The sequence below is a fragment of the Cataglyphis hispanica genome, chromosome 22 (genome assembly GCF_021464435.1).
Source record: "Cataglyphis hispanica isolate Lineage 1 chromosome 22, ULB_Chis1_1.0, whole genome shotgun sequence".
Taxonomy (NCBI): domain Eukaryota; kingdom Metazoa; phylum Arthropoda; class Insecta; order Hymenoptera; family Formicidae; genus Cataglyphis; species Cataglyphis hispanica.
This window is the reverse complement of record NC_065975.1, coordinates 3,777,674-3,802,890: the sequence shown is the minus strand read 5'-3', so window position 1 is coordinate 3,802,890 and position 25,217 is coordinate 3,777,674. Positions and strand designations below refer to the sequence as shown.

At 34.3% G+C, this 25,217-nt stretch overlaps 8 protein-coding genes across 14 annotated transcripts in view; 2 read left to right on the top strand and 6 right to left on the bottom strand.

Moving 5' to 3' along the window:
* Positions 1–4,840, bottom strand: part of LOC126857734 (serine/threonine-protein kinase minibrain) — an 85,084-nt gene extending 80,244 nt beyond the window's left edge. The window contains exon 1 of one of the 2 annotated variants that reach the window (XM_050607447.1): positions 3,626–4,840. The gene's annotated coding sequence lies outside the window, so the exon portion shown is untranslated. Of the gene's footprint in view, positions 1–3,320; positions 3,553–3,625 lie in introns of those variants that run through there. The other variant, XM_050607448.1, reaches the window with a different exon arrangement.
* Positions 4,841–5,770: 930 nt separating this feature from the next.
* LOC126857754 (uncharacterized) lies at positions 5,771–6,474 on the bottom strand. Its single transcript, XM_050607475.1, has one exon. It carries the CDS (start codon positions 6,200–6,202, stop codon positions 5,771–5,773), a length of 432 nt encoding a protein of 143 aa, XP_050463432.1. The 5' UTR covers positions 6,203–6,474.
* Positions 6,475–7,931: 1,457 nt separating this feature from the next.
* Positions 7,932–14,805, bottom strand: LOC126857723 (serine/arginine repetitive matrix protein 1-like). Of its 3 annotated transcripts, none has more exons than XM_050607425.1 (8): positions 14,449–14,805; positions 13,635–13,809; positions 13,194–13,554; positions 12,105–12,761; positions 10,859–11,726; positions 10,639–10,687; positions 10,455–10,484; positions 7,932–10,191 (listed from the first exon to the last, which is right to left on the bottom strand). In XM_050607425.1, exons 3-8 carry the CDS (start codon positions 13,517–13,519, stop codon positions 9,275–9,277), a joined length of 2,847 nt encoding a protein of 948 aa, XP_050463382.1. In that variant the 5' UTR covers positions 13,520–13,554; positions 13,635–13,809; positions 14,449–14,805; the 3' UTR covers positions 7,932–9,274. The 3 variants fall into 3 exon arrangements, with proteins under 3 accessions (XP_050463382.1, XP_050463383.1, XP_050463384.1); XM_050607426.1 differs by having other exon boundaries at positions 14,489–14,805; XM_050607427.1 differs by lacking the exon at positions 13,635–13,809 and having other exon boundaries at positions 14,489–14,805.
* Positions 14,806–15,643: 838 nt separating this feature from the next.
* On the bottom strand, positions 15,644–18,512 carry LOC126857733 (speckle targeted PIP5K1A-regulated poly(A) polymerase-like). 2 transcript variants are annotated; one of them, XM_050607446.1, is made up of 5 exons: positions 18,245–18,512; positions 17,799–17,908; positions 17,406–17,708; positions 15,979–17,318; positions 15,644–15,861 (listed from the first exon to the last, which is right to left on the bottom strand). In XM_050607446.1, the coding sequence occupies exons 1-5, from the start codon at positions 18,502–18,504 to the stop codon at positions 15,817–15,819; spliced, it is 2,058 nt and encodes a 685-aa protein (XP_050463403.1). In that variant the 5' UTR covers positions 18,505–18,512; the 3' UTR covers positions 15,644–15,816. The 2 variants fall into 2 exon arrangements, with proteins under 2 accessions (XP_050463403.1, XP_050463401.1); XM_050607444.1 differs by having other exon boundaries at positions 15,644–17,318.
* Positions 18,513–18,656: 144 nt separating this feature from the next.
* LOC126857752 (tRNA 2'-phosphotransferase 1) lies at positions 18,657–20,315 on the bottom strand. The gene is made up of 2 exons (XM_050607473.1): positions 20,073–20,315; positions 18,657–19,247 (listed from the first exon to the last, which is right to left on the bottom strand). The coding sequence occupies exons 1-2, from the start codon at positions 20,082–20,084 to the stop codon at positions 18,657–18,659; spliced, it is 603 nt and encodes a 200-aa protein (XP_050463430.1). The 5' UTR covers positions 20,085–20,315.
* A 1,062-nt stretch (positions 20,316–21,377) lies between these two features.
* Positions 21,378–21,727, top strand: LOC126857759 (protein PET117 homolog, mitochondrial). Its single transcript, XM_050607481.1, has 2 exons — positions 21,378–21,506; positions 21,580–21,727. The coding sequence occupies exons 1-2, from the start codon at positions 21,415–21,417 to the stop codon at positions 21,722–21,724; spliced, it is 237 nt and encodes a 78-aa protein (XP_050463438.1). The 5' UTR covers positions 21,378–21,414; the 3' UTR covers positions 21,725–21,727.
* On the top strand, positions 21,637–22,777 carry LOC126857756 (protein lin-52 homolog). Of its 3 annotated transcripts, XM_050607478.1 has the most exons (5): positions 21,637–21,720; positions 21,855–21,917; positions 22,271–22,348; positions 22,416–22,526; positions 22,599–22,777. In XM_050607478.1, the coding sequence occupies exons 2-5, from the start codon at positions 21,887–21,889 to the stop codon at positions 22,730–22,732; spliced, it is 354 nt and encodes a 117-aa protein (XP_050463435.1). In that variant the 5' UTR covers positions 21,637–21,720; positions 21,855–21,886; the 3' UTR covers positions 22,733–22,777. The 3 variants fall into 3 exon arrangements, with proteins under 3 accessions (XP_050463435.1, XP_050463436.1, XP_050463434.1); XM_050607479.1 differs by lacking the exon at positions 21,637–21,720 and having other exon boundaries at positions 21,770–21,917; positions 22,428–22,526; XM_050607477.1 differs by lacking the exon at positions 21,637–21,720 and having other exon boundaries at positions 21,770–21,917.
* A 5-nt stretch (positions 22,778–22,782) lies between these two features.
* LOC126857747 (phenoloxidase-activating enzyme 1-like) lies at positions 22,783–25,192 on the bottom strand. Its single transcript, XM_050607467.1, has 7 exons — positions 24,496–25,192; positions 24,218–24,423; positions 23,794–23,902; positions 23,492–23,673; positions 23,313–23,411; positions 23,050–23,222; positions 22,783–22,926 (listed from the first exon to the last, which is right to left on the bottom strand). Exons 1-7 carry the CDS (start codon positions 24,681–24,683, stop codon positions 22,822–22,824), a joined length of 1,062 nt encoding a protein of 353 aa, XP_050463424.1. The 5' UTR covers positions 24,684–25,192; the 3' UTR covers positions 22,783–22,821.
* Between the last annotated feature and the right edge of the window lie 25 nt (positions 25,193–25,217).

The window sequence follows — 25,217 nt, the reverse complement described above, 5'->3', positions numbered from 1 at the left end:
ATCATAATTATTCAAAATAATTATTATAGAAAATTTAATATAATTGATATAGATGTATGAATATATAGATAATAATTAATATAGAAAATAAAAATTTAATACAATTGGATATAAATTAGAATTAAAATTAATGTAAAATTGAATATAAATTTAATATGCAAAAGAAGAAAGAAAAATCACATTCACAATTTCGGGCAATAAAAATCGAAATTTGACATGACTTTTTTTCTCACACACTGGACTTTTCCCCAGCCAACCCCCGGCATTCTGAGATAAAGTATTTAGAAAAATATGAGTATTTAGATAAATGTGCTTCTCTTTATACTGTATCGCTTCTTGGAATCGGTCTATATCAATTTTCGGGAGAGATCGTTCGCGTCCACTCCGAGATATCGAATCGCTCGCGTTCGCGCGCTCCCACCATCGCTTTTATTACTTTTTCGGACGACACGCGCAATAACATGATTGCGCGATAATGCGAAATGCGCGACGCAACGGCGCGCGGAGGCCTTATTACGCGCGATACTTATCCTATATAGTGTTAGCATTTATAGAATTTTTCGAGTAATAAAAACAGTTTTGACAATACGCTTACGATACGCTGTCGATAAGAAATGTAAATAGAAAAAAAGACAAGCCTCATCTTTTTTTAAATTCTGGTTTTTTTTATTTAACATCTTTAAATTTTGATTATTGCAAATATATTTTTCATTATTTTTAACTTTTTAGATGATAAATTGAAATTAATTAAATTATTATTTTAGATTTGCAGCTCGTATTCCAATTGACTATTTCATCATGTAAGCAGCTTATAAACTAAAAACCAATTCTTTTATTTTTTCCAAAACAATTTTAACGGATTAATGAGATTTTTACAGTTAAAATGTCAAATGCGACATAATTTTCAATTTGAAGCATAATAAAAATTTTTGTCATACATTAATTATATCAAGTTTGTAATTTGCCGCAAAAGTCTCATTAATTCATTAAAATTACTTTCCAAAAAAATAAATTAAAAATATGAGAACTTTAATTTTTTTATATTAACAAAAATAATATAAAGAAAAATGATATTATATTTTAAAAAATAATGAACAAAAACACGTTTTTTTTTTTTTATTTAAAAAAAAGAGTTTTTTTTTTTACATCTCTATCTGACAAAAAATAAATATCATTTTGCCTCTAAATAATCTTGTAAGAATTTTACTTATTGTATTTTGACAAGTCTTAAGATTTGAAGAAAATTGTTTAAATGTACATGTATATTGAAATTATTGTTAAACTTTTTACATATTATCTCACTGAATTATTATATGTGTGACGCATGTACATTTGTCAACCTTCATCGTATAAATATTCGTTTGTATCTTATCGTTCTCTTTATCAGACATATTTAAGGTTTTATTTTTTCCTTGTACACACTAAGGGTTCATTAATACCTTAACAACACACACTTTCTAGACATCTAGGGATATTAAGATTTTTTTTTCTGTCAAACACATGCTATTTAGATATCATGATTCAGAACTCAATCTGATAGTTTGGTATCTGTAAGTGTCTGATATATGATTAGGATTGAAAGATAAAGAAGCAATACGGTATAAAATCAATGGATAAAAATATGTAGTATAACATTATTTAATCACAAGACAATTATGATGCATAAATATCTAGAAAATAAGATCTAATGACCTTAGATCCCGGAAGTGCCCCGGCGTTAACGAACCTTAATATGCACACTCGTTTATTTTCGTGTTTTGTTCCACGAAACTCCTTGCGATTGTAATTACGGGGCAACACTGGTCGTAAAACCTACCACTCGCAGTTTAATAACGCGATTGCACGATAATATGAAACACGCGGTGACGCAAGAGAACGAACAACATATTCCTGCATCATTTGATCCCGATCAAAGACGAGATTTATTCTATGCTATTATATCGATCGATTCTACGCATTCAAGCTTTCCGAATGTTTTTAAAGCACTTTTATCTTTCCCATAACATTTTTTAAATTTAAAAAAATAAAATCGATTGCAAGATTATGTTGGAAAAAGCTTATCACTCTCGCTACTACGACTCTCGATAATGAAAAATTCCTCTGCTAAGGCCGTGCCGGAGATAGCCATACAGGCTGTTCTTTAAAATCAAGATGATGGTAAAGAAAATATATTTTTTTCACCAAGAAACAAAAATAATCTCGAAAACTAAAATGTTGATTCGAATGAGGTGATGGTGATAGAAATATATATAAAAATAATATCATCAGGTGATATTATTTGTGACTCTATTGCAACTGCGGGTCAATAAACTATTGCGACAGAAAAGAATGTTTATGTGCAAATGCGTGAATGTTTTATATTCGCAAAAGTGTGCGATATTCACTCTTTTTTTTTTACAATGATTCAATCACGATGTGCAGCAACAGCACATTTTGATGATCAAATAAACGACATGCAATAAAGTTCATATATTAAAAAACTAGAAGAAATGTATTTATAGGATTAGACATTTAATAGCCAAACTTTACCGGCATTAATTATTTCCACAACTCAATTTTTTTTTCCTCCAATCTTATTAAAAGTAAAAAAATAGAAAATATTATCGCGTTATATATGTTGGAAAATTTGTTTTCTTAATAAAAAATATTGGTTAAAATTTGTGTCAAATATTTAACACATTCCTTAATTTATAATATAATTATTGTGTTAATTAAATCTGGTGTTAAATTATTAAAACAAGTAAAAAAGGTGTAAAAATAATGTGCACATATTTTTAATTTTACACATTAGATTATGTTCAGTATTATTAGTGACAGAATTTATCTGTCAAAATTTAGAGAAAAAAAATGTTGATTTAATTCTAAAATAGGAGTGAGAGTGACTACAAACCGTCAAAGAAAGACATTTTTCCAAGTCAATTTTATCATTAAAAATATATAAATTTTACACAAAATTTATTTCACATTATTATTACTAGTTTGCATTTATTTTGTGTTGAAATATTAACATGGTATTAGTATCATCATTTAATATATCCATATTATATTAAATTAACACAAAAATTTGACGTTTGGGACATATGATATATGTCAAATTTAAGTCAAATTTTCCAAGTATTTACTATCGGACGGCTAAGTGATGAATTTCATTTTATTTACGAATCAGAATGCATTACTTTGGCAGAGAAAGAGAGAGAGAAAGAGCGCAAAGTCGACGAAAAAAAAAAGAGGACACAAAGTTCTCCCCCGCTCACGGCGCCACTTAAACAGCTGTTCGGCGGGCAGCGGCGCGGCAATAGAGAACTAACGCTAATACTTACAACGAGCTTTGAGGTTAGGTACATCGTCATGAAAAGATTCACGGATCAGACGCGAATGCAAGCTTCGCTCAAAACGCATCTCTCCACCTCCGACGCATCTCCGTACATCTCGAAACGACGTAGCACACGCGCACGGAAAATAAACGCGCAACTTTACGACGCACACGTAAACAACGCGCGACGCGACGACACGCGCTTACCTTACCGTTTTTTTTCGTCCGTTCGATCGACTGGCGCGACGCGAGCGGTCGAATCTAACCTTAAACAAAAACTCGGCGGTGAGCAAAGAGAATCGATGTGCGTACCTTTCGATGCGATTCCTCTCTCACAAAGGCGGGAACGCGTTTTCCTTTATGAGGACCTTTTCTTCGTTCGTCGAAAGTACGCCGATGACGCCGTGAATAGGAGAGAAGGTAGAAGTGGAATCTCGAGAAAGGGGAAAAACTCGGGCACACGACGAGAATGAAAATTTTCGCACAACCGGGCACACTGGATGATACAGATAATATGTATGTGTTGTATATGCGGCACACACACCACGTACGTTTCACAGATTTAACAGTCGCGCACTTCACTTCACAGACAGTATGAAGAGGGAAATGAAAACCGGATATATATATATGTATATCCGAGATACTTGCGCGCGTACGTGAAAGAAGACGAAACACTGCGAGAGAAAAATCACACTTTATCGCCGAGCTGTCACCGCGAGCATGACGCGCGCTGGTTTGCGCGCGAACGCACTTTCCTCGTCGAACGGAGCGCGAAAAAAGACGAAACGCGACGTGACGCGACGCGATGCGACGCGCACGGCCACGGACATACGACGTCAACGAAGCGAAGTACGACGCGAGTTCCGATCGCGCGGCTTCCTTCACACGCGAGAGCGCGCGCGCGCGAAATAATTCCCTCGCTGCCTTTCCTTTCGCCGATCGTAATCGGATCGCGACCGTGAAACTCGTCGACGCGTCTCTTTCTCTTTTTTTTCTCGCAGAATTTTTTTTGTCGTGATGTTCGAAAGGTTAGATTGATGATAGCAATGATTAATGATTGATGGTAATTGATGATCACGGCACACACCGGCGTCCTCTCTCCTCCTGCTATTAAAAACAAAAAATGTCGAACCGATGATATTTCGCGCTCCGAGAAATGATTCACGAGGATGTTCCTTTTGCTCGAGGCACATACACACTATACGCTCCTGTTGAGCGGATTAAATCATATATTTATCCTGACGTTTTCTCGCGTTCGAGTAGATTTGACAGTTGGTAAGCGGAGCCGCGCGCTATCCTCCTCCTCTGAGGAAGCGATTGGCTGCACGCCGGTCTTTCAGGTTATGGTTGATCACCGCGTTGCAGTAGACGCGTGATCCCGTGGATCACCGACTGATTCCACTCGCAATTCGCGGTTCGCGTGCGGCGACGTATTATCACGTGGTTCGCGCGCGCGATCGTCGCCTCCTCACTGGCGCGATTTTTCCACGCGACACGACGCGATCGATTCTCCGCTCTTTAACGCGAACGGATCTTCCTCCTCCTCCTCCTCGCGAGACTAAAGAGGGTCCCCGGACCCCGCGGGACCGACCGGGCGCCTTAAGGACGCGCCCCGATCTTCCGTCGTTCTTCCTCGCGCTCGACGATCACGAGGCCGCCCACCGCCTCCGTCGACGCCGGCGCTACCGCCAGACGGATGGAGGTAGGGGGAGGGGGGAGGGGAGAAGCAGGAGGATGAGGCAACCGAGGATACGCGGTGGTGGAGAGCGCGGTGTGGATGTATAATACCGGCTGACACCCCCCGCGACAGCGTCGCAATGAACTCGCCCGGTATACGTAGGGTCAAAAGCACCGCGGCAAAATAATAACAGACCACCGCCGCCGCTATCGCCGCCAACGACGTGCGAGCTCGCCAGTAATCGCCGCCGTCGTTGTCACCGTTGCCGTTGTCACACGAGCGCGGCCCTCCTCTCTCTCTCTCTCTCTCTCTCTCTCTCTCTCTCTCTCTCTCTCTCTCTCCACCGCCAGCACCACCAGCCGAAACTACTAGCCGCCGTAACCGGCGACGGCGTCGCGAAAAAAACGGCGCGACGCCCCGACGCCGCGTCGAAGCAACGTCGACGAGACGGCACGATGACAATGTTGTTGTCGTCGTCGCCGTCGTCGTCGTCGTCGCTGTCTTTGTCGCGCTAAAGTATCAGCGCGACGGATGCGGCCGTTAATAACAATGTCGCTGATGTATTTGTTGTTATTGTTTTTATTGTTGCTCACGGGATTTTTGTAGCCACCCAAGACCAAGCTCCTCCCGCCGACGTCGTTGTTTTTGTCGATGATGATGATGCTGCTGCTGTTGCTGTTGACGGTGACGGTGGTGGTTGTTCGCGGCCGCGGGTTTTGGCGGGTTTCCACGGGCGACGAGCGCGCACACCACTGGCACACACCGCGGCCGCCGTGCATTCACCTCGTCCTCGCAGCACGCGCCGCCGCTGCTGCCGTCGCCGTCGCCACCGCCGCCGACACGCACCGACGAGCGCTCCTCCTCGCCAGCTCGCGTCGCAGCCTTGATCGGCTTCCACGAGGTCCCCCGCGGACGCCTCGTAGGAGCTGCACCGAGTTAAGATTCTTGCCGCTGCTGATGTTAGTACCACTACTATCGCTACTGCTGCTGCTGCTGCTGCTACTGCTGTTGCTGTGCCGCCACGCCACACTGAGACACACGATACGAGGTCGTTCGACGCACCACTGTTTCGCGAACGTGCACGAATGAGCACCGATGACGACGAGGCCGCGACGAGCGCGACGCGTAACGCGCGACGTTCTCGCAGCACACACGAGAATCGTACAACGTCCTAATCGCGGGGACACCGCATCGCTTTCACGGGCGAACATGGAGCTGGATCCATGCCGAATGATTGGCGAATCGGCCGGCAGGCGGCGCACTCGGGTGCCACCGTCCGTGGCGGAGAGAGAGAGATAGCGCGCGCGTATCTCGGCTACGGCGCAGCCTTCGAGCACTGCGCAGGCGCCGAGCGCGGCCGACAGGTCTGCCAACGCGATATCGCGCCGCTTGACAACAGCGAATGTGCACGATTCGCGCCAGATGTCGCCGCCTCCTCGGCGCGCACGGCCGGCTCCACGCGCCGCGTCGCCCCCGCGATAACTAGGGTGATTTTCAATCGATTTTTGGACAGACCAAGCGTCAATAATCGAACAAAATAATAAAAATAAAATTCCGTTTTAATTTGTCGATGTAAAATTGAATTTTACGAAATTAAATTGTCACATTTCTTTTGTCATATATAAGAAAGATATAAGAAATCGATAATAAATTCAAAGATCGCATTTTAAATTTTCGAGTCTCCTTCTATATTTCTTTATTCATCTAATTCCGATACACTCTTTCCGATAATCGCTCGGCAAGCATAATTTCGCGTAAGAAGCTTTTGATTGCCGTTTTCAAATCTGATGAGGAAACCGCGGCTTTATCGGAAAATACTTGGAAAGAATGGCTAAAGGAGGATGAATCACTAATCATATTTGTATTAGGGAAATGGATATGGGATATAGCGATCGACATATGCATCTTCTTAAGATTTCTAAAGTCATTTAAGAATTATATAACAGTGTGATATTATATATCAGTATAAGGCTTTTACATCTCAGACTGACAAAGGAATCATTTGCAAGCAATCTTTGATTGGCCGGTTCATAAATGAAAAACGCGTTAAATTGCAACATAAATTACTCGCTAAAGCAATCAACATGATAGCGTGCCTGAAAATTAAAAGAATGCAATTTAAGTGCAATTAACTTTGAAAGAATGCGTTAAGATTTTATATTGAATTTATATAAAAGTATGAAATTAATTTTTCCAAAATAATGACGGATACGCGCAAAATTAAATAATCACTAAATTAACAGTGAAAACGGTTTCTTTTTTATTATATGGTATACATTAAATATACAGATCAATTAATAATTGTATTGATCTATGGATATTTCTGTTTGCACTTGCTGTTATTTATTTATTGTAGTAATCGATGACTCTATTAATTTATGTATATTTAATGGATATAATTACATTGTAATGCAAGCATAATGTAAGTAAATATAAACTATACATATATGTTCAACATATGTTCATATAAAAATATAATTAAACTGATACAAGTAAAACAATTGGATGAAAAATTACAAGTCGTAAAATTATATCTATATAACAATTTTATAAATATTCTTTATTTATATTATACATTTTATATATTTATTTATACTATCCTTTGAAAATAAATGTGAAAATTTTTGCTCTTAATAATAATCTCTTTAACAGAACATGTAATTATAAATGAGGAAAAAAATACCAAGGATATTTAGATAGCCTCATTTGCAAAAGCATTACTCCTTAAAATCGACTATTAAATTTAAAATTCACGCGTAGATAATTTTAAAATAATTTTGTAAAAGAAACATTATAAATATAGAAATTACTCGGAATACTAAAATAAACTAAATTTTTTCGATAGGTTGTCATCGCAATCTATAAACAGTTAATTGTAATAAATGCATATCTCGATATTAGTTATTTAATGGCAATAAAATCATACAATAAAAAAATATATACACTGTTAAATGATGGAACTTTATTAACAAGTGCACGCATATTTGTAACGTGTGCCAAGTAAACGTAATTATTACAACGATACAATTAATTTGCGAAATGAGATGGCACTCGATAAAATGTACTTTTTTGTTCCTTACGAAAATCATACATGTGTACAACAAAGAATATATCAAGTATGGGTGAAATTCATAAAAAAAAAAAAAATGCTTACGAGATGATCGTTATGAGACAAAATTGTACAAACTGCACAATATGACGCAACACTTGAGCGATACAGCACCGCGCACCACATATATAGTTCTAATTTAGTCGTCAATAACAAAAAAGTGTTAATAAAATGATACACAATTTAAAAAGAAATTTAAATTCGGTCCAATAAACATATATTTCTCTACATAATGTAATTTGATTTTCCGCGCGCATATATATATATATATATATATATATATATATATATATATATATATATATATATATATAACTATTCTACAATAGAGTTATTACAACCACGAAAACAGATGTGGAATAAAACATCCAAGTTCTACGACAGATGGTGATCTGTGATAAAAAGAATAATTCTATAATAAAATTTTCACAAAACAAATTCGTGTATACTTGTTCGCAACTTCACAATACATTCCATTTATAATCTTTATTATTTCTGCTGTAATTCTTTATTACATTAGCACATGTCATGTTTTTTTTCTGTGTATGTGTGTGTTTATAAGATTTGTTTATTGTTCTACTGAATAAATATATATATATATATATATATATATATATATATATATATATATATATATATATATATATATAATTTTTTTTATTAAACTGTCGTATTGTAGCCGGCATATATAAATATACAATAAAAATGACAATAACCGAACAGTATTTATCATTGCGTAATATGCAATATTATGATACATGATACGAGATATATTATTCTGAATTTTTGCAATGTAAAAAAGGAGACGACAATATGATGTTTCTTTTTTTTTCTCAAGCACTGTTTTCCATTATCGGCGCGATATGCACTATCCTTTGACGGTTAAACACACTTATACGGAAATATCTGAGCATATATTTTTATAATTCTCTTCATTCTGAATTCACTACAAATTCATGCTTAAATATTCATCTCCCTTCACTTTTTTGACATCAATTAAGTTCCGTGTACATAGTATCACAGAATAATAGTTTATGGTATTGCGATCATATGTTTAACATAATATTCCTTGTAATTTTCAATATACATGTAGATTATTAACATGAAAGTCATTGAAGTTGTCTGTATCATTGTTGATACGATGTTCTATTCGATGTACGTATAATTAATAGTCTTAAAACTTGCCCCGAAAGCTTCCACGACTCCGATAAGGTCTTCCTCCCAAGTGTTTTCCTCTCAAAATGTGACTTTTGCCTCTTAAATTCTTCCCTCTTCCATGCCAATCGTGTTCTCTTTGGAATGCATGATCATCCACTAACTCATCGTCGGATTCTTCCAATTCCATCGGGCTTTCTCCGCGGCTATGATCGCTCCTTCTGTCATGGAAATCGTCGCGCTCCATAGAACGTCTATGATACTCTGGTGAATATCTGCTATGATTATAATGATCACGTGCATTATGAGCGGAAAAATCATCTCTACTTCTAACAGGAGATTCTAATCTCAGACTTCTAGATCCATGATCTCTAGATCCATGATCTATGGAATCTACATGATGTTCGTGCTCGTCGGCGGATCTTCTAGAAGGAGATGGTTGCCTGTTCCAGGAACGTCTCTGCGAAGAATTACTTAGACTCCATCTGAGATCTTCTACTTCACGAAACTTTGGAGCATACTCGTACGTTTCCCGTACATTCCAATCAAGACGATCCATTATCGGTCGCTTTTCCTCCTTTATTTGCGGTAGATCATGCGAATAAACCTGTGTTTCGACGTTAACCATAGTGACATGTACTTGCACAGCCTTCGTTTCCGTTTCCATCTCATCCGTTTGGCAAATCTTCTGATGCATTTGAGTTGTCGATTTCGGAATCGATATCTGCTGTTCCACGTTACTCTCTTCCCAAAATATCTTGGTTTTGCCTTTCTGAAGAAGTATCGAATTTGATGTATGATCCTCAGCGTCATTTTTCGTATGATCTTCTTCATTGCGATCATAGAAAAATCTGCCCTTCATCTTTAAACGTAGATCCTCAAGTGGAAGCTGGCACAATGCTTGTTCGCAATGCCGCATTATTTCAGGCTTGAATCCTATTAGTGAAAAGAAAACAGAGTCGCGTAGAATCAACACCTGAATGATGAGCACGCCGTGCATGCTTATAAAGATACGCTGTACGTCATGCTTCTTGTGATCTTCACGCACATTGTAAATCATAGAATATGAGGCACAAGTGTCTTTATATAAAAGAATGCACTTTGATTATATATTAAATAGACATATCGCGCAACTTTCACATACACGAAGTGCGCGATATACATTATAAACACTTCATTAAAAATATCAAGATTCTTACCTGGATATAGCACCGGTATATTAGATGGATCTAGAGAAGGTAATAAAAAAAAATATAAAAAATTAGTATTATTTAACAAATAGGATCACATGTTTTGTGATCGATTACAAAAAATGGATTGTATACAAAGTTCTTCTACAAATGTTTACAATCAAACACGTAAAAAATAAAAACATACTCGCACCTTTGGCTGAAACAGACGCTTCCAGTAGACTGGATAAGCTGGTTTTTTGCTGTAAGATCAATTCATAAAAAATATTAATCTATTTTTTTCTTCATGTTATTCACATATAATTGAAGTAACGCTCGGTAAATCAAAATAAATTAATTTCGACATACCGATAAACGTTTCTCATTTAACACAAAAGCAAAATATTCGTCGCTATTATACATATTAAAATTACTTTTGGTTTGGAGATGACCGGTGGTTCGGGTGTTTTCATTCGTTCCTCGTGCGGTGCATGAAATTCAGTATACGATGTTGCTGATCCACGTTCCGTGTAATTCTGCGATGCCGTGGACGGTGCAGTTGAATGATTTGAAGATTTGCTCGTAGATTCAAATTGACGAATCGGCGATCGGCGGACAGAAGCCATAGTGTGCGAAGGATTATATGGTATCTGTGTGTGATCCATCACCGGTGCAGGTACGGGTTGTGGCGAGAGTACCGGCGTAGGGAGTAAGGTTGGACAGATCGCCGATGGCGGGGGTGGTGGAACGACATTCGGTTGATTGTACATGACGGGAGCGGAGGAATAATCGGCTGGAGGTAGGATGTGTGATGGCGCTGGTGGCGGCATGGGTTCGAAATTCATTGGCGGTACACCCGGCATGGATTCGTAATTTATAAACGGCGGACCACTTGGGATAGGTAACATGGATGATGGTGGCAGTGGTGGTGCATGTGGACCTGGTTGATGCATGTACGTTGAAGAAGCTGATGGAGGTGGAGGTGGTGGTGGTGGTCGAGGTTCCGCTTCTTGTTGATACACAGGTGGATTCAGCAGCGGTGCAATTCCTTCCATCGTCGCGGGTGGCACGTATCCACTGCTGTTCATACTAGTCGGCTTCATCGCTTCGTTCCTCAGTTGTCTCGCCAGTTCGTTGATGAAGGGTGAACGCTTCCTCGTACGCTTCTCCACCGATCTGCTGCGCGTACGTGTGCGACTTCGACGACGAGGACTGTATCGTCTACTTGCTGGCGAGCGGCTCGAGCGTCTTCTTTGACGTTCCGTACTTCGGCTCCTCCGATCGTGAGATCGACTTCTCCGGCTTAACAATTTAAAGCAGTTACAATTGCGATGTGTTAAAATAAAATTACTTAGATGCAATCTCTAATACATTCTTAGTAGATATATCTGTGTATATCTCTATACACATTACAATAATATAAATTTTTTAATGCATAATGCTTGCGTGACAAATTATAACTATTACTAATAAAATGTATTTGTACAAAATAATTTGTACAAAATGTATCTTATAGTACGCGCTCATACATACGCACACATACATATAGACATATAGCGCAAAAAAAAGAACAATTATTTTGAAAAAATTAATAGATTTTTCTGAATCTCTTTCTCGAGTCAGAAAAAATTGAAAACATCTAAAAATTTTTTAACAAAAATCAAGAAGTATTTTCCTCACCGTTCATGTATCCATTCAGTGCGTCTCCTTCGCGATCGTTCAACGCTCCATTTTCTATCTACACTGGATCGTCGTTCTCCGCTAAGTCGTCTAGGACTTCTTCGTCGATCCGGACTTAGCACGACGGGACTTCTTCGATCGGAAAAATATCGCGGTGAATTTTTTCGTCTGCCTGGGCTGTATCGGTGAGGGCTTCTATGTCTCTCAGCGCTCGTTCTGTAAGGGCTCCTACGACGCTCTGGACTTGCTACAAAAGGACTTCTTCGTCGATGGGGACTTGATCGAAGTCTATCGGGAGATCTACGTCGTACCGGACTCGGTCTGGAATAATGATCAAACGATTTGCTTCTGCGATGTTCCCTGCTTCGTTGCGCTTCGCGCTGCGCTCGTTCCCTATTCTGTTCCTCCGTGAGGCTCTGAATGGCTTCAGCTTCTGTACCAGGTGGGACTACATTGTCCGAATCAAGCAAATGCTTAATCGCCTTCTCCTTTTCGGCAAGAAGTTTATTCTCAGTATCTCTCTTCGTTCGTATCTTATCCCGTTCGATATCCTTCGTGCTTTTCAAAGGGTCTCGACGAATCTCCTCGCGTTTCTTCTCTTCTCTCTTCGGTTTTACACGGCTGTAAGATCCTTTAGGCTCAGGACGATGGCGTTCCCTATAATTACTCTTGCCATCATTTGTTTATTAAAGAGCTAGTTAATCCTATTATAAGTTTTCTTATTAAACATAATAAATACGCAATAATATACACAGCAAAATGTACAAATTGTTTAATAATATAGTTTTGTAACTTATAATTAAATTGTTAAAATTAGGATGTATTATATTTCTATAATGTAAATTAATATAATTAACAAATTAACAAGTCACAATCAATTATCATTCTCTTGTAACAACTGGACTTTTGTAAGTAAAAACATTTCATACAATAACACTGTGTGTATATATATATATATATATATATATATATATATATATATATATATATATATATGTATACATATAATACATATACATACATATTTATGTATATATGTAACAACAATATAATAGTGTAAGAACCATTTACATTATATAATGACACTACCTAGAGGATCGTCTCTCTTTTCGTTCCACAGCATTTGTCTTATCTTGCTCGTTCTCGCGATTTCTCTCTTCATCTCCTTCCCATGCATCGACGACATCCAATCCTTCCATAAAGTCTTCATCGTCAAGGAACTCTTGCAGCTCTTCGTCTGGTATCTCCTTCAGACCCTCGATTGCACGTTGCACGTCATCATTGGTATTTTTCAATAAGGAATCCTTGAGTATCTCATGAGGTTGCTTCACATATATCTTGCTAGTAGTTTTCATTTTTTCACCATGCTTTATTTCCATTTGATTGTCATCTTCTTTATCATTTGTATTGTTCATGTTGCTCACCAACTCGTACTGATTACTTCAATAATCTAAAGTAATCAATATAGAATATTCTTTTAATTATATCAATTTTTTAAATTTGAAACTCAACTATTCTGTTTATATTTACATCGTTACCGCAATTTGTTTCAATTCAATTCTCATAGAAAGTGCGACATAACATGCTCGAGCAAATATGTATGATACAATTGGCAAAACAGTACTATTTCAATCATATGGCTAGAATATTTATCACATATAATATTGTATTCTACAATCTCTATATTATCCATACTTGAGTATGTCTGTAACATAACAAAGTTATTTTGCATTAAAATGTTCATTCAGATTCAATATAACATTGCAATTTTTAACATTTAAAAATATCTCGACTCTCACGGCATATAAATTTTTGTTAAATTTAAAACTAAATTGATAAGTAATTGATAGGTGCAAAAATTCAATACGCATAGATGTCGAATGTAAATTTGCCTAATCAATTCAAATTAAGAAATAACTCAACAGTTTGCTTATGCCATTAAATTAAGATCACTTTAATCAAATTTTGATAATCTTGATCTTAACAATTAAAATAATTCATCTGCATCATCCCTTTTAACAGAAATAGAATTATTTAATTATTTTTTATTATTTGATATATACATATAGGAGAAAAAATTAAATTAGGAAACACGAATAATATGCACATAAATAAAAATTCTTTTTGTTGCAGACAATTCTCTTGAATTAATCACCGATTAGGTTAATCGGAATTTAGTCGACGGTTAAAACTTGGATTCTGTTTTGTCTCCGATGCATACTCGTGGAAAAAAAAAAAAAAACGTTGCAAGAAATTGAAATAATTGCAACTTTCATATAATCGAAAATTGCACGTGCGACGATAAGACGACCGATAGAAGGACAGATTGATAAAGGATGCAGACCTGCTTCAATACAATTGTGAATGCACGACTGAAACAATACCCTTAATTTGAAGAATGCATGTGTGTCCGACGAAAAATTCCTCTCTTTTCTCTCTAATCCACCATATTGTGCAATCATCTAACCTAACTTCTGATTAGATTCTCAAATATCTTATACAATCGTGTACGAGGTTTCACATTCGTTATCATGCACAAATTTTTTTTTACAATACTTCTTTTTGCTGTACCGTTCATTAGATTTATTACTAAAGGCGAATGCGTATCGCAAAGAATTCGTGTATTATTTTTTTTTTAACTGTTGTCAAATTTTATACTGAAATATATTTAACAATCACTCTATTAATGTTCGTACTGGAAACTGGAACGAACAACGAACTGAATGGAACTGAACCGAGATGGAAAATATATGTACTATTTATATTCATTCTTTCTCTTTTTGTTCAACTTCCTATATTTAAAATTTAATAGACATAAAAGATATTAAAGAAAAAAGATGAAAAATACAGAATTATTGCATATATATAATACTTCACATTATAAGTATAATATAATACATGTAGTTTAGTGCAAATTCTCATGGATTATAAAAAAATAGAAAATTTATTGCAAAATAGATTGGATAATTTTAAGTATATTGTCCAATAAAATCTGCACTTGATTTCTTAATTATGACACAATAGACGTTTTGTACTTGTAAAAAATCGTATTTATTTAATAATTCAATTATGGTATAATAATTATAGTTTGCAAATATTCTGCATGATTGATAAATCATACATGTATACAACAAATACTAATTATCATAATATGTATATACATATATATATATATATATATATATATATATATATATATATATATATATATGTAGTATATATGAATATCAGAAAAGATTTAGACTTATATAATTTGTATTATTTATACTTATTTATTAAAATCACACTCTTTGAATTTATACATTTTTTAATCTGGTATATATATATATATATATATATATATATATATATATATATATATATATAGTATATATATATATATATATATATATATTATATATATATTATATATATATATATTATATATATATATATATAGTATATATATATATATATATATATTATATATATATATTTTATATATATATATATATATATATATATATATATATATACTAATATATATTCTAATTAGGGAATATATACTTGTAAACCTATATATTATAAATGAATGACTTCTAGTAATGTTATTGCAAAAATCAATTTACATTGATATATATCTGATGCAATCAAATTATGCAAAGTAGTGTTGAATTTTTGATCCATATATGCCAGAAAACATGTGATGTATACACATATATACACAGGACCATCACGGTTTCTTGTGGTGCAGCAATTGGCTGTAAGTCTTTTTGAACTGTAACATATGTAGCAATGTTTTCTCTATTATTTTTGGTATCCAACTGTTTACAAAACATTCAAATTGTCGAAAGATGTGATTCTGACTGTCTTTGTCATGTAGAATTATAATTACCGACACAGGATTATCCGCCTTTTCTAATGTACATATAAAATCTAGCTTGATGTTATTCGTATCATCCTTCAATTGTTCCATCACCTTGTCTGACATAATAGCTTCTTTCTCCAGAAGACTTAATTGAATATCCAATAGAGTTCTATTATTTTTCTTTCTGTTATACCATACACATTTATTGCCTGTGCAATGGAACATTATCTTCTGTTGACTTCTAGTATGTACATCAGATAATACTTCAACTTTTTGTTGCTTTGTTTCTTGATCGACGAGTATCTCGACTTGTAGTTTAAAAATCATTTCGAAGATATCTCTTATTAGATTAAACATTATGAAATACCAATTATCTTTCTTGTACTGCTCCTTATTGGAGATGTCTGTACGTGTGTCGAAATCGTTCGGCAATCCAGCATGAAGGAACCGACCAGCCCGTATTGTACTTTTAAATTTCGATTTCCTTTTCTTCGTCGGTATTAATTGAGGCGGTACCGTACTAAATAATGTTTTCAATACATTTTCATAATTATTTGCTTTAGCGGCTGCACAGATTTCGGCGCTAAACATGCAACATTGTTGGAATGCTATTAATGCGCGATCTGATGTAATTGCAGCTGTATTCTGATTAAGTTCAATTGGATCTTGAAGACATAACGGTTTATTAACATCTAATTTCTTGGCACTATTCTCCATGACGCAAGTTTTGTACCTGTCCATATAATCAGGTAACTTGTCTATTTGTGCAAAGTCAGCTGTTGAATACGTTTTTCCATCCAACAAACATATCACACATGAATGAAAGTGAAACGTGGCATAAAAAGAAAAGAAATTGTGAAAAAGTTCTGCAATACTACTGTTATTGCTGATGGGTGGTAAGATGGTATTTTCATTAAAATTTACTTGCCATCCGTTTATGACATGTGGAACACAAGTTTTTTGAAGATCTAATAATGGCGGAAGAAGACCGACTGATTCTTGTTGAAGATAAAAAATAATCAAACACACTAATCCATAACTAGAGATTCTTCCGATACCGGAAATTCCAAAATGCCTCGCCCAATATTTGATGAGCAGCATTAATGGTCGTAATCGAGGATCGCGTAATGCACAATAACGTAAGAAATTACTTTTATAAATACCTAGGCCATTCTTGAAAGAGATATCGCAGGAGACATTAGTTGGTATGTAACGAAACTTTATAATAGGTGTTTTTGCTTTAGGGATTGATATTATATTGGAAAAGACAGATTTCATGCTGTACATGATTCTCCTTACTCTTTTGAATATTGTTAGCGTTAGCATATATGGTGGAATATCCGGTTTATGACAAAACGGTGGTAAACCTTTAACAAAATGGAAATGCTCATTAAAATATTTAAACATGTATGATGATATTATGATATATACGATAGTAAAGTTATATTCCTTACCGATTTCACCAACATACATATAGATATCTAAATCACTCTCTTTAAAACTTAATCCAGCCACTGTCGAACCAAATTTATATGTTTGACATTCTGGAAAAACTGGCCTGAATATTTCATTCAAATGAGTGCAAATGACATCATATCGTGTTATTAACTCAAATTCAGTAAGCTGTATTGTATTCAAAAGAGCATTTAATTGGTTGTCAAATGTCACTTCATTTTCAATAACACCCTTTATACGATCATAGCTTATTGGATCTTCTTCTTCCTCAGGTTTATTTGGTATATGATTAGCTTTCTTTCCTAATGAAACAATAAACAAATACATTATGCAATGTTCATAAAATAAGAATAGTAAGGATGTTTTACACGAAAAAAAAATTTGTAGTATACCTTTATTTCTATCAAAACCAGAGTTTTCTCTATTTTTCTTAATTCTTCTCAGACATAATTCTTCATTTGCAAACCAATTTGATTTGCTCATTAAAATATTAATAGGTGCACTGTAATATTACAAGTATATATAATATAAATAAAATATTTCATACATACAGTGACTTATACATTTGTATCTATATTTTTTTTTAGATATTAAGAGAATATTATTTCTCTTTTTTTCTAAATTTAGAATATAAATATATTTGTCATAATGTATAAATTGACACATTAGAGTAAATCTTCTTTACCAAAATTCAAGAGAAATAATACATTCTTAATTTTTCTTTCTAAAATTATATGAATTATTGTCCATATATATATTAGCAAAATTAACTACAGCTATAATTTTATTATTTGTTCTTTATCATAAATATTATATAAATTTACTTTATATAAATTACCTATCATAGTATTCAATCCATAAGGAATTCCGTCCAAAACGTTCCCTTTTAACTGGTCCAAACTGGTGAAGGAATTTTGCTAAATCCTCTCGCGTGATAGTTTTTGGTAAAGGAGCAATACAAAGTGATTTTCCAGGTAAATAATGCTGATCTTCTTCTCGAAATTTATGCTCCCGTGATTTCACTTCACGATGATTTGAACTTGTAGCAACTTGATTATTTGCATAATTAATAGGTTCAGCAGATGATTTAGAATTCATTATTAAAGACACAGTATGTAAAATTGTTTAAATAGTTATAATATTATATTGATTTGTCTCTTTTTTCCTTACTCTCTTGCAGGAAATATTAGTTGCTTAACAATCAATATATAATCAATATATTAAAAATAAAGTTCAAAAAATCAATATTTTCAATTAAAGTGTAATACTTGATTGTGTTTAGTAATCACTTTTAAAAAATATTTTGTTTCAATAAATCCTTTTAAATTTCCAGTGCAGAGAATAACACCATTTTCAGATTCAAAAAATATTAAACCATCTTTCTTTGCCTTATCAAAATTAATATAAATAAAAAGTTCTGCGCTTTGACGCAAGCCGTTAATGAAATTCAGTCCTTTAGCAAAATGAATATGATTTCTTTTCATACACGACAAACCTTCAACTTTTATCGTTGTCCAATACTTAAAATAAGTTCCGTGAATTATATCAAATTCAGCATTATCAAGTACTTTCAAAGTCAATTCATTTATCTTAGATATGGAATGACCCTGATTTGCTTTGATTTCTAAAACACCATTAATAGTATCAAGAGTAAATCTCTGTTTGTTATTATTCTCTACTATTCTCTTGATATCGTCAATGGTATAATGGTGCAATTTATTCAATAGTTCATTGACTGCAACAAAGCCGTTTGGTTTAATATTTAAGCCTTCCTTTATAGCACCATGACGTAATAGATATGATAGCTTTTTGCTCAGAACAATATCATTTTTATTCTGATTCTGAAAATAAAATAAATTACATATGTTAGAATCATTAATTACATATTTAAACAAACTGAATAGGATTGTAAATTAATCTTTAAAAAAAAATATGTTTCATATGAACTTATTCAGTTTGTTTAAATATATTATATATATATATATATATATATATATATATATATATATATATATATGTATAATGTATATATATAAAAATATCCAAATATAAAACCATCATACAGCTCAATATATTAATTCCATGACTTTAATATATCTAATTTTTCTTGAGAAATATTTTGAAAAAATTGCAAATTTTTTAAAAATAGTTACAAGCATTATTACTAGATTTCATATGTAATTTTTAATTGCATTGATATTAAATATTGTAAATATAAAATAAAAAATTTTGAGATATAGATTACATGCTCTGTGTATGTATATATATATATACACAGTATGATATATATATATATATATATATATATATATATATATATATATCCACATATATACATAAAATTTTTGCTGTTCTACAGATATCAGTATTCATTTTTTCAAGCAAAAAAGAGATTATCAGAAAGTATTTATAATGATATACTAAGATTGTTCATATGAATAAATGATAAAAAGACACATGCCTCTTTTCGACAAAAACAAAATATTAAATAACATGCTTGCATAAAAAAATACACTCCATTACAAACATGTATATCTATTTTCTATATTCTACATAATTTCTATTTTATATTGCTATAATATCAATACAAATCATAACATATTGCAAAGAGAGATTAAATATAGCCTTTTTTTAAACTTAGTCTTATTATATCATAAAAGATTAACCTTCGAAGACATGGAGCAGCTCGTAACTTTTCCCTCACACTATGTAGTTCCATATTACATCTTCGTTTTATGCTAATTTGTAGATGTACATTTCGATATTTAAGCTTTTTCAGTGTAAAAAATTTGTAGAATGCTCAGCAATCTTGCAATAATTACAAAATAATTGCTAATCGCGCAATAATACCATTAGTACGCTTTACGTCGCGGAACAAATCGTGTTTAGATTTGACCCTCGCTGTTGTTCTCGAGCACGCTTCCTCGCGCATGCGCGTTAAACGTTGTTTTAAGGTACATCAAATTTGTAAGAAAAAGGGTGCTGTTAGGCCCTTTACTTAGCAATGTTAAAAATAATCTACATTATTTTACAAATTAATGAATTATAAATAAATATAATTATAAATAAATAATTAAGAAATTAATTTAAAATTAATTAAAAATAATTATAATTAAGAACTTCTGGCATTAAACATATTATTGTAAACAATGTCTATACACAAATATGCACTAAATACGCCGTCACTGGATTTCTCTACTACTGACTGCGCATGCGCAAGAAAGCGTCGCCACTGAAAAAACAACACTGGCTATTGGCTGTGGTCAGAGTTAATAACCTTATGGTAGCTTCACATTGTGTTTGAAGATGCTTTACATGTCAGAATCTGCGCAGAATATTGTTGACAGAATTCTATTTTATTTATTTTATTATATATTAAGTGTGTATGTGTGTGTATTATTATTATTAATCAAAATATATTATAAAACGTCACTATTCTAGCAGTAAATTAAAATAAAATTAAAACAGAACGTAGCAAGAGGCTTTAAATGGCTGAAATATTCAAGCAAATAAGATATAGAAACGGATTCACGAATGACAGTGATACAGTTTGAAAAACTATTATCGTAGTAGGAAATGATTTAAAGAAGCAGTTGTAAATATGCAGAAAAAAATTATTAAAATTATATATATATAAAAAAAACACTAATAGACACAATGTCATGTAATTGGCTATTAAATAGGGAATTTTTAAAGATTCTAAAATTTTTCTATTTGACAGCTAATCATGTGTGTTTCTTGCTGGTAAGCTCCTTATAATATTTATTATATAATATAAATAAATATCAATTTTCAGGGCAACGATTATGTAACTTTTCCTCTAGGGCGGAAATGTGAAAAATTTTGCCATTAAAATTAACGAGAAAATTCTTCACTTTTCACGTTTTCGTCCTAGGGGAAAAGTTACATGATCGCTGCCCTGATATCGAACGCAGTTAAATATCGATTATCCCATCATGCCTCGCGCGACCATGTGTGGCAACTTGACAGCGCGTGTCATTCTTCAGCATGTCAACAGCGTCTAAAGTCACTTTCGGCTTATGTTGTACGGCGTCTGTCGGAATAATAGGCTACGTTCATTACAAACAGGCGTACGACAGGTAGGCGAGAGTATGCGCGTTATTGCTATTTGAATATTCGATAAGCTAGATGATACGCTACGTTACGTTACAGGGAGCAACTTCATTTAGGTGTGATACGCGACATCGAGCGACGTGAGCGCCGAAAAGCGGAAAATGTCTACGTTCTGCAGCAACAGGCTGAACTAGCCAAGGAATTGCGCAGAGGGATAACGACGATTGGAGATAAGAACACGTAACGCGAAGTTACATTCTGTCGCTTGAGAGTTTTTTTTATATAAAGGACATAAGATAGTTCGTGTGTGTTTCAAGTATTCCGTTCCGTCATTTCACTCCGTTTTGTCGATCCGTTGTGATCTTTCATTCTAGAAATCCTTTGATAAATTTCCGATTCAACGATTATGGCTACTGAAGAGACTGTCGATCAACCAGGTAAGTTTGGAGCTTTAGAGAATAAAAGTACACTGGTTATGCTCTGGTGCACTAAGCTCACAGTTATATATACTAAATAAGCAACACGCTGTAAATGTTTTTTCTTAAATTATTTTGTGTTTTTTTTTTCTATCTTTTATCCTTTTTATTTAATATTATTAGTTAAATATAATTAAATAATAGTTTTTTTTGTGAAAAGAGAGAAATAATAGAAAACAGAGTCCAATATGTATCTTTTTTTACAAATTGATCTTTCTTATATTGAATTAAATTTAAAATTATAGATTTCGAAAATAATATTTTATATTGTACTTAAATGCAAAGAGCTAAAGTGGTAAATTTCTATTTTATAGATTTATCTTGTGTGGAGGAGAGCCTAATGAGTCTAGAGAAACTGGATAGAGCATCTCCTGATTTATGGCCTGAACAAAGTGAGTATCTCTTTTTCGGAAGATCTCTTTTTGAGATACATATACATAATATACATCATATATGTAGCGAGCAATGAAGTTCCAGGTGTGCATGAGTTCGTTGCTCAAAATTCACCGCAGACAGAGCCATGTTTTTGGACTGCGAGTTTTTCAGCGGACGACATAAGTCAATTGCATCGTGAGTTAATATGCATTAAAATATAATTCTTCATCTTCTGTTGCTAAATATCGAACGAAATTTTTCTTGCAGAATTGGGTAATTTAACAATGACCGGGCTTATCTCGGAAGTGAAAAAACTGCACGATTTAGCTTATCAACTGGGTCTAGAAGAAGCTAAGGAAATGACGCGTGGAAAATATTTGAATATATTTAAACATAAATAATATTTCGTAGATAAAAAAATAAAACTCGTGAAAGTGCAATACCAATTGGTGTTCTTAAGTGCCATTTTGAGACGGTTGCATTTGCAATCTTAAGAATTCTCTAAGATCCATCTTGTGTATTTCTGTACATTTATGAACGCAGATGGAAAAATGGTGCTTGAGTCGCAACTAGACCCATATGATAGGATTCCTACCTGATAAAAAGAATATTGTATATATAAACATTTGAACTACCATTTTAGTATATATATATATATATATATATATATATATATATATATATATTTATATATATCTTATAAGATAGTGTAACATACCAGGAAATATGTGTCTGCATATTTATATAATAGAGGACTTCCACTGTAACCTGAACAAGGTTCACAATTCCCTTTGGCACATAATTCAACAGACAGACCGTGGCTTGAATAATCTGAGCATTGTTGCTTAGGTACGAGTTTTAGTTGTAATGACTGTTGCGTCGGTGGTTGTGCTGGATCACAGAGTTGTCGCATTTTCACATAACACATAAACACTGCTTACAATTTATGCTTTACAATAGTTTGTTCAATTATTATAATACCTTTTTGACTGGACAATTTTCCCCAGCCAACAACGGTGCATGTACTTTCCAAGCTGACATATCTGTCTTCTGGTATAAAACAGATTGGTTGCGCTGTGGCTAAAGAAGATCGGATATGCATTTCATTAAGACTGATTGTCAAGCGTTCTAATATGTTTATATTTAAGAATTGTACATACCTGTAAAATTGATAGCCTTCTTTAAACGAAGTAAGGCAACGTTACTGGAAAAACTTGCGGCGTCATAGCCCGGATGTTTTATCACATACGATATATCGTGGCTACTGGTATTACGTCCGCAAAATAATTGATTGCAATCTGGATTCGACTCTGTATTATATTCACCAATAAGCACAGAGCATCTAAATACGAACAAAAATTATTATTATTATTATTGCATGCTACGATTCCAGGCTTAATTAAACACAATCGAAAATCTGAGCAACGATTATTCGTTATATTTTCGACTGCTATATACATACAATTTGTATCTGTCCGATTTCGCGAGTGCGCATGTAGCTGTAGTTAATACTGTACGCTCATTAACAATCACGCCATTGCACAAGTATTTGATCTCACTCGTTAATGTATCTGAAAAACTAACTCTTGCTAACGGTTTCAAAGCGCATGTCTTATATAATAAAAGAAATATAGCTAATCGGTCTGTCCTTAAAAAAAAAAGAAAAAGAAAATAGACAAACTCTAGTATAGTTTGTCGTATACATAGTCACTGAAACCACACAACTTCGTTAAGGAATTTGGAACAGAATTAATGCATTCAATGGAAAGTTATCAACGACGTTATGTGGCACAATATTTTAATTCTCGGCAAAGTTCGAAGAAAAAAAAATGAGCGGATTTTGGGACACATCTTGTACAATACAAATATTTCGCGCAAATACTTGCTTGCAAAACCGATCCTCGCGACGAAAGGATACGATCCCAAACTGTCTATGTTATTTCGAATAAGACTCTTTCCACAATGAGAGTTGGAAGATGATTGCGTCAGATATGTATCCTGATTCGTATATATCGGCCGTTCGGAATTACTGTCTACGCTGCAGCAAATTTTCATGCGCGTTCGATCGTATCCACATACAGCTTGCCGTAATCTGAACTCAAAAAATTTACGTATGTAGGTACGCGCGTATACTTTATAATGCAAAAATACGATATCACGTTACCTGTGGGCGGAGAGCTCGTTTCGTTCCATTAGAGATACAACCGCCGGGCAGTGTTCGATGAATGTGCATTTCTGATTGCCAGGGCAAGAGAGAGAATTATTTTGGCACATATAATATTGATACTCGGAATACTCGCACGGTTTCGAAGTTACTATTGGCAGTAAAAGCAACAGCAATAAGCAGTACATTTTTCTAAATATTAATTTAAATAGATGGTCACCTTAGTAAGGATTAAAATTCTCTACTTTTTAATTGATTTTAAGAAACGATTCTAACAATTATTTAAATACCAAAAATTAATTTAAATTAAGAGATAGAAATTAATTTACATAACAAAATAATTTTCCTCATAGAAGGAATAAGCGGCGATCGACTTTGTAAAAAAATTATCGTTTAATGCTTCCAGAGAAGATGTTTAATGCTCTAAATTATTCTTTCCGTACACAACGGATAACGCAAGATACTGATGTATTTTCGATTTCGCATTCGCGACTAACATCATCTGTACCGGATGATGAACTGATTTCGTTGCATCGCTTTTGTGCACGACAGACAATTTTGTTTCTCTCGGTTACCTTGACTAGAGAATTATTCGCACATCCGCCGGAACTGTGATTATCACGCAAAATGTGTACGTTACGCGATTAATGCGCGAGCTGTCGTTATCTAGATTTCTTAAGATAACGGAGGGTTGATGTAAACAGATTTTTGATGAAACGAGT

Coding starts and splice junctions, on each gene's coding strand:
- LOC126857723 (XM_050607425.1), bottom strand. CDS start 13,519: ATGAACAATACAAATGATAAAGAAGATGACAATCAAATGGAAATAAAG. Junction 10,688..10,858: donor CGGTCATCTCCAAACCAAAA/GTAATTTTAATA, acceptor TTGATCTTACAG/CAAAAAACCAGCTTATCCAG. Junction 10,192..10,454: donor TATACCGGTGCTATATCCAG/GTAAGAATCTTG, acceptor TTTCACTAATAG/GATTCAAGCCTGAAATAATG.
- LOC126857759 (XM_050607481.1), top strand. CDS start 21,415: ATGTCAACAGCGTCTAAAGTCACTTTCGGCTTATGTTGTACGGCGTCT. Junction 21,507..21,579: donor TACAAACAGGCGTACGACAG/GTAGGCGAGAGT, acceptor GTTACGTTACAG/GGAGCAACTTCATTTAGGTG.
- LOC126857754 (XM_050607475.1), bottom strand. CDS start 6,202: ATGTTCGCCCGTGAAAGCGATGCGGTGTCCCCGCGATTAGGACGTTGT.
- LOC126857733 (XM_050607444.1), bottom strand. CDS start 18,504: ATGAATTCTAAATCATCTGCTGAACCTATTAATTATGCAAATAATCAA. Junction 17,909..18,244: donor TGGATTGAATACTATGATAG/GTAATTTATATA, acceptor GTAATATTACAG/TGCACCTATTAATATTTTAA. Junction 17,709..17,798: donor TGGTTTTGATAGAAATAAAG/GTATACTACAAA, acceptor TTGTTTCATTAG/GAAAGAAAGCTAATCATATA.
- LOC126857756 (XM_050607478.1), top strand. CDS start 21,887: ATGGCTACTGAAGAGACTGTCGATCAACCAG. Junction 21,918..22,270: donor AGAGACTGTCGATCAACCAG/GTAAGTTTGGAG, acceptor TCTATTTTATAG/ATTTATCTTGTGTGGAGGAG. Junction 22,527..22,598: donor CGACATAAGTCAATTGCATC/GTGAGTTAATAT, acceptor TTTTTCTTGCAG/AATTGGGTAATTTAACAATG.
- LOC126857747 (XM_050607467.1), bottom strand. CDS start 24,683: ATGTACTGCTTATTGCTGTTGCTTTTACTGCCAATAGTAACTTCGAAA. Junction 23,903..24,217: donor CGCGAGGATCGGTTTTGCAA/GCAAGTATTTGC, acceptor TTAGTTTTTCAG/ATACATTAACGAGTGAGATC. Junction 23,412..23,491: donor GAAGGCTATCAATTTTACAG/GTATGTACAATT, acceptor GATCTTCTTTAG/CCACAGCGCAACCAATCTGT.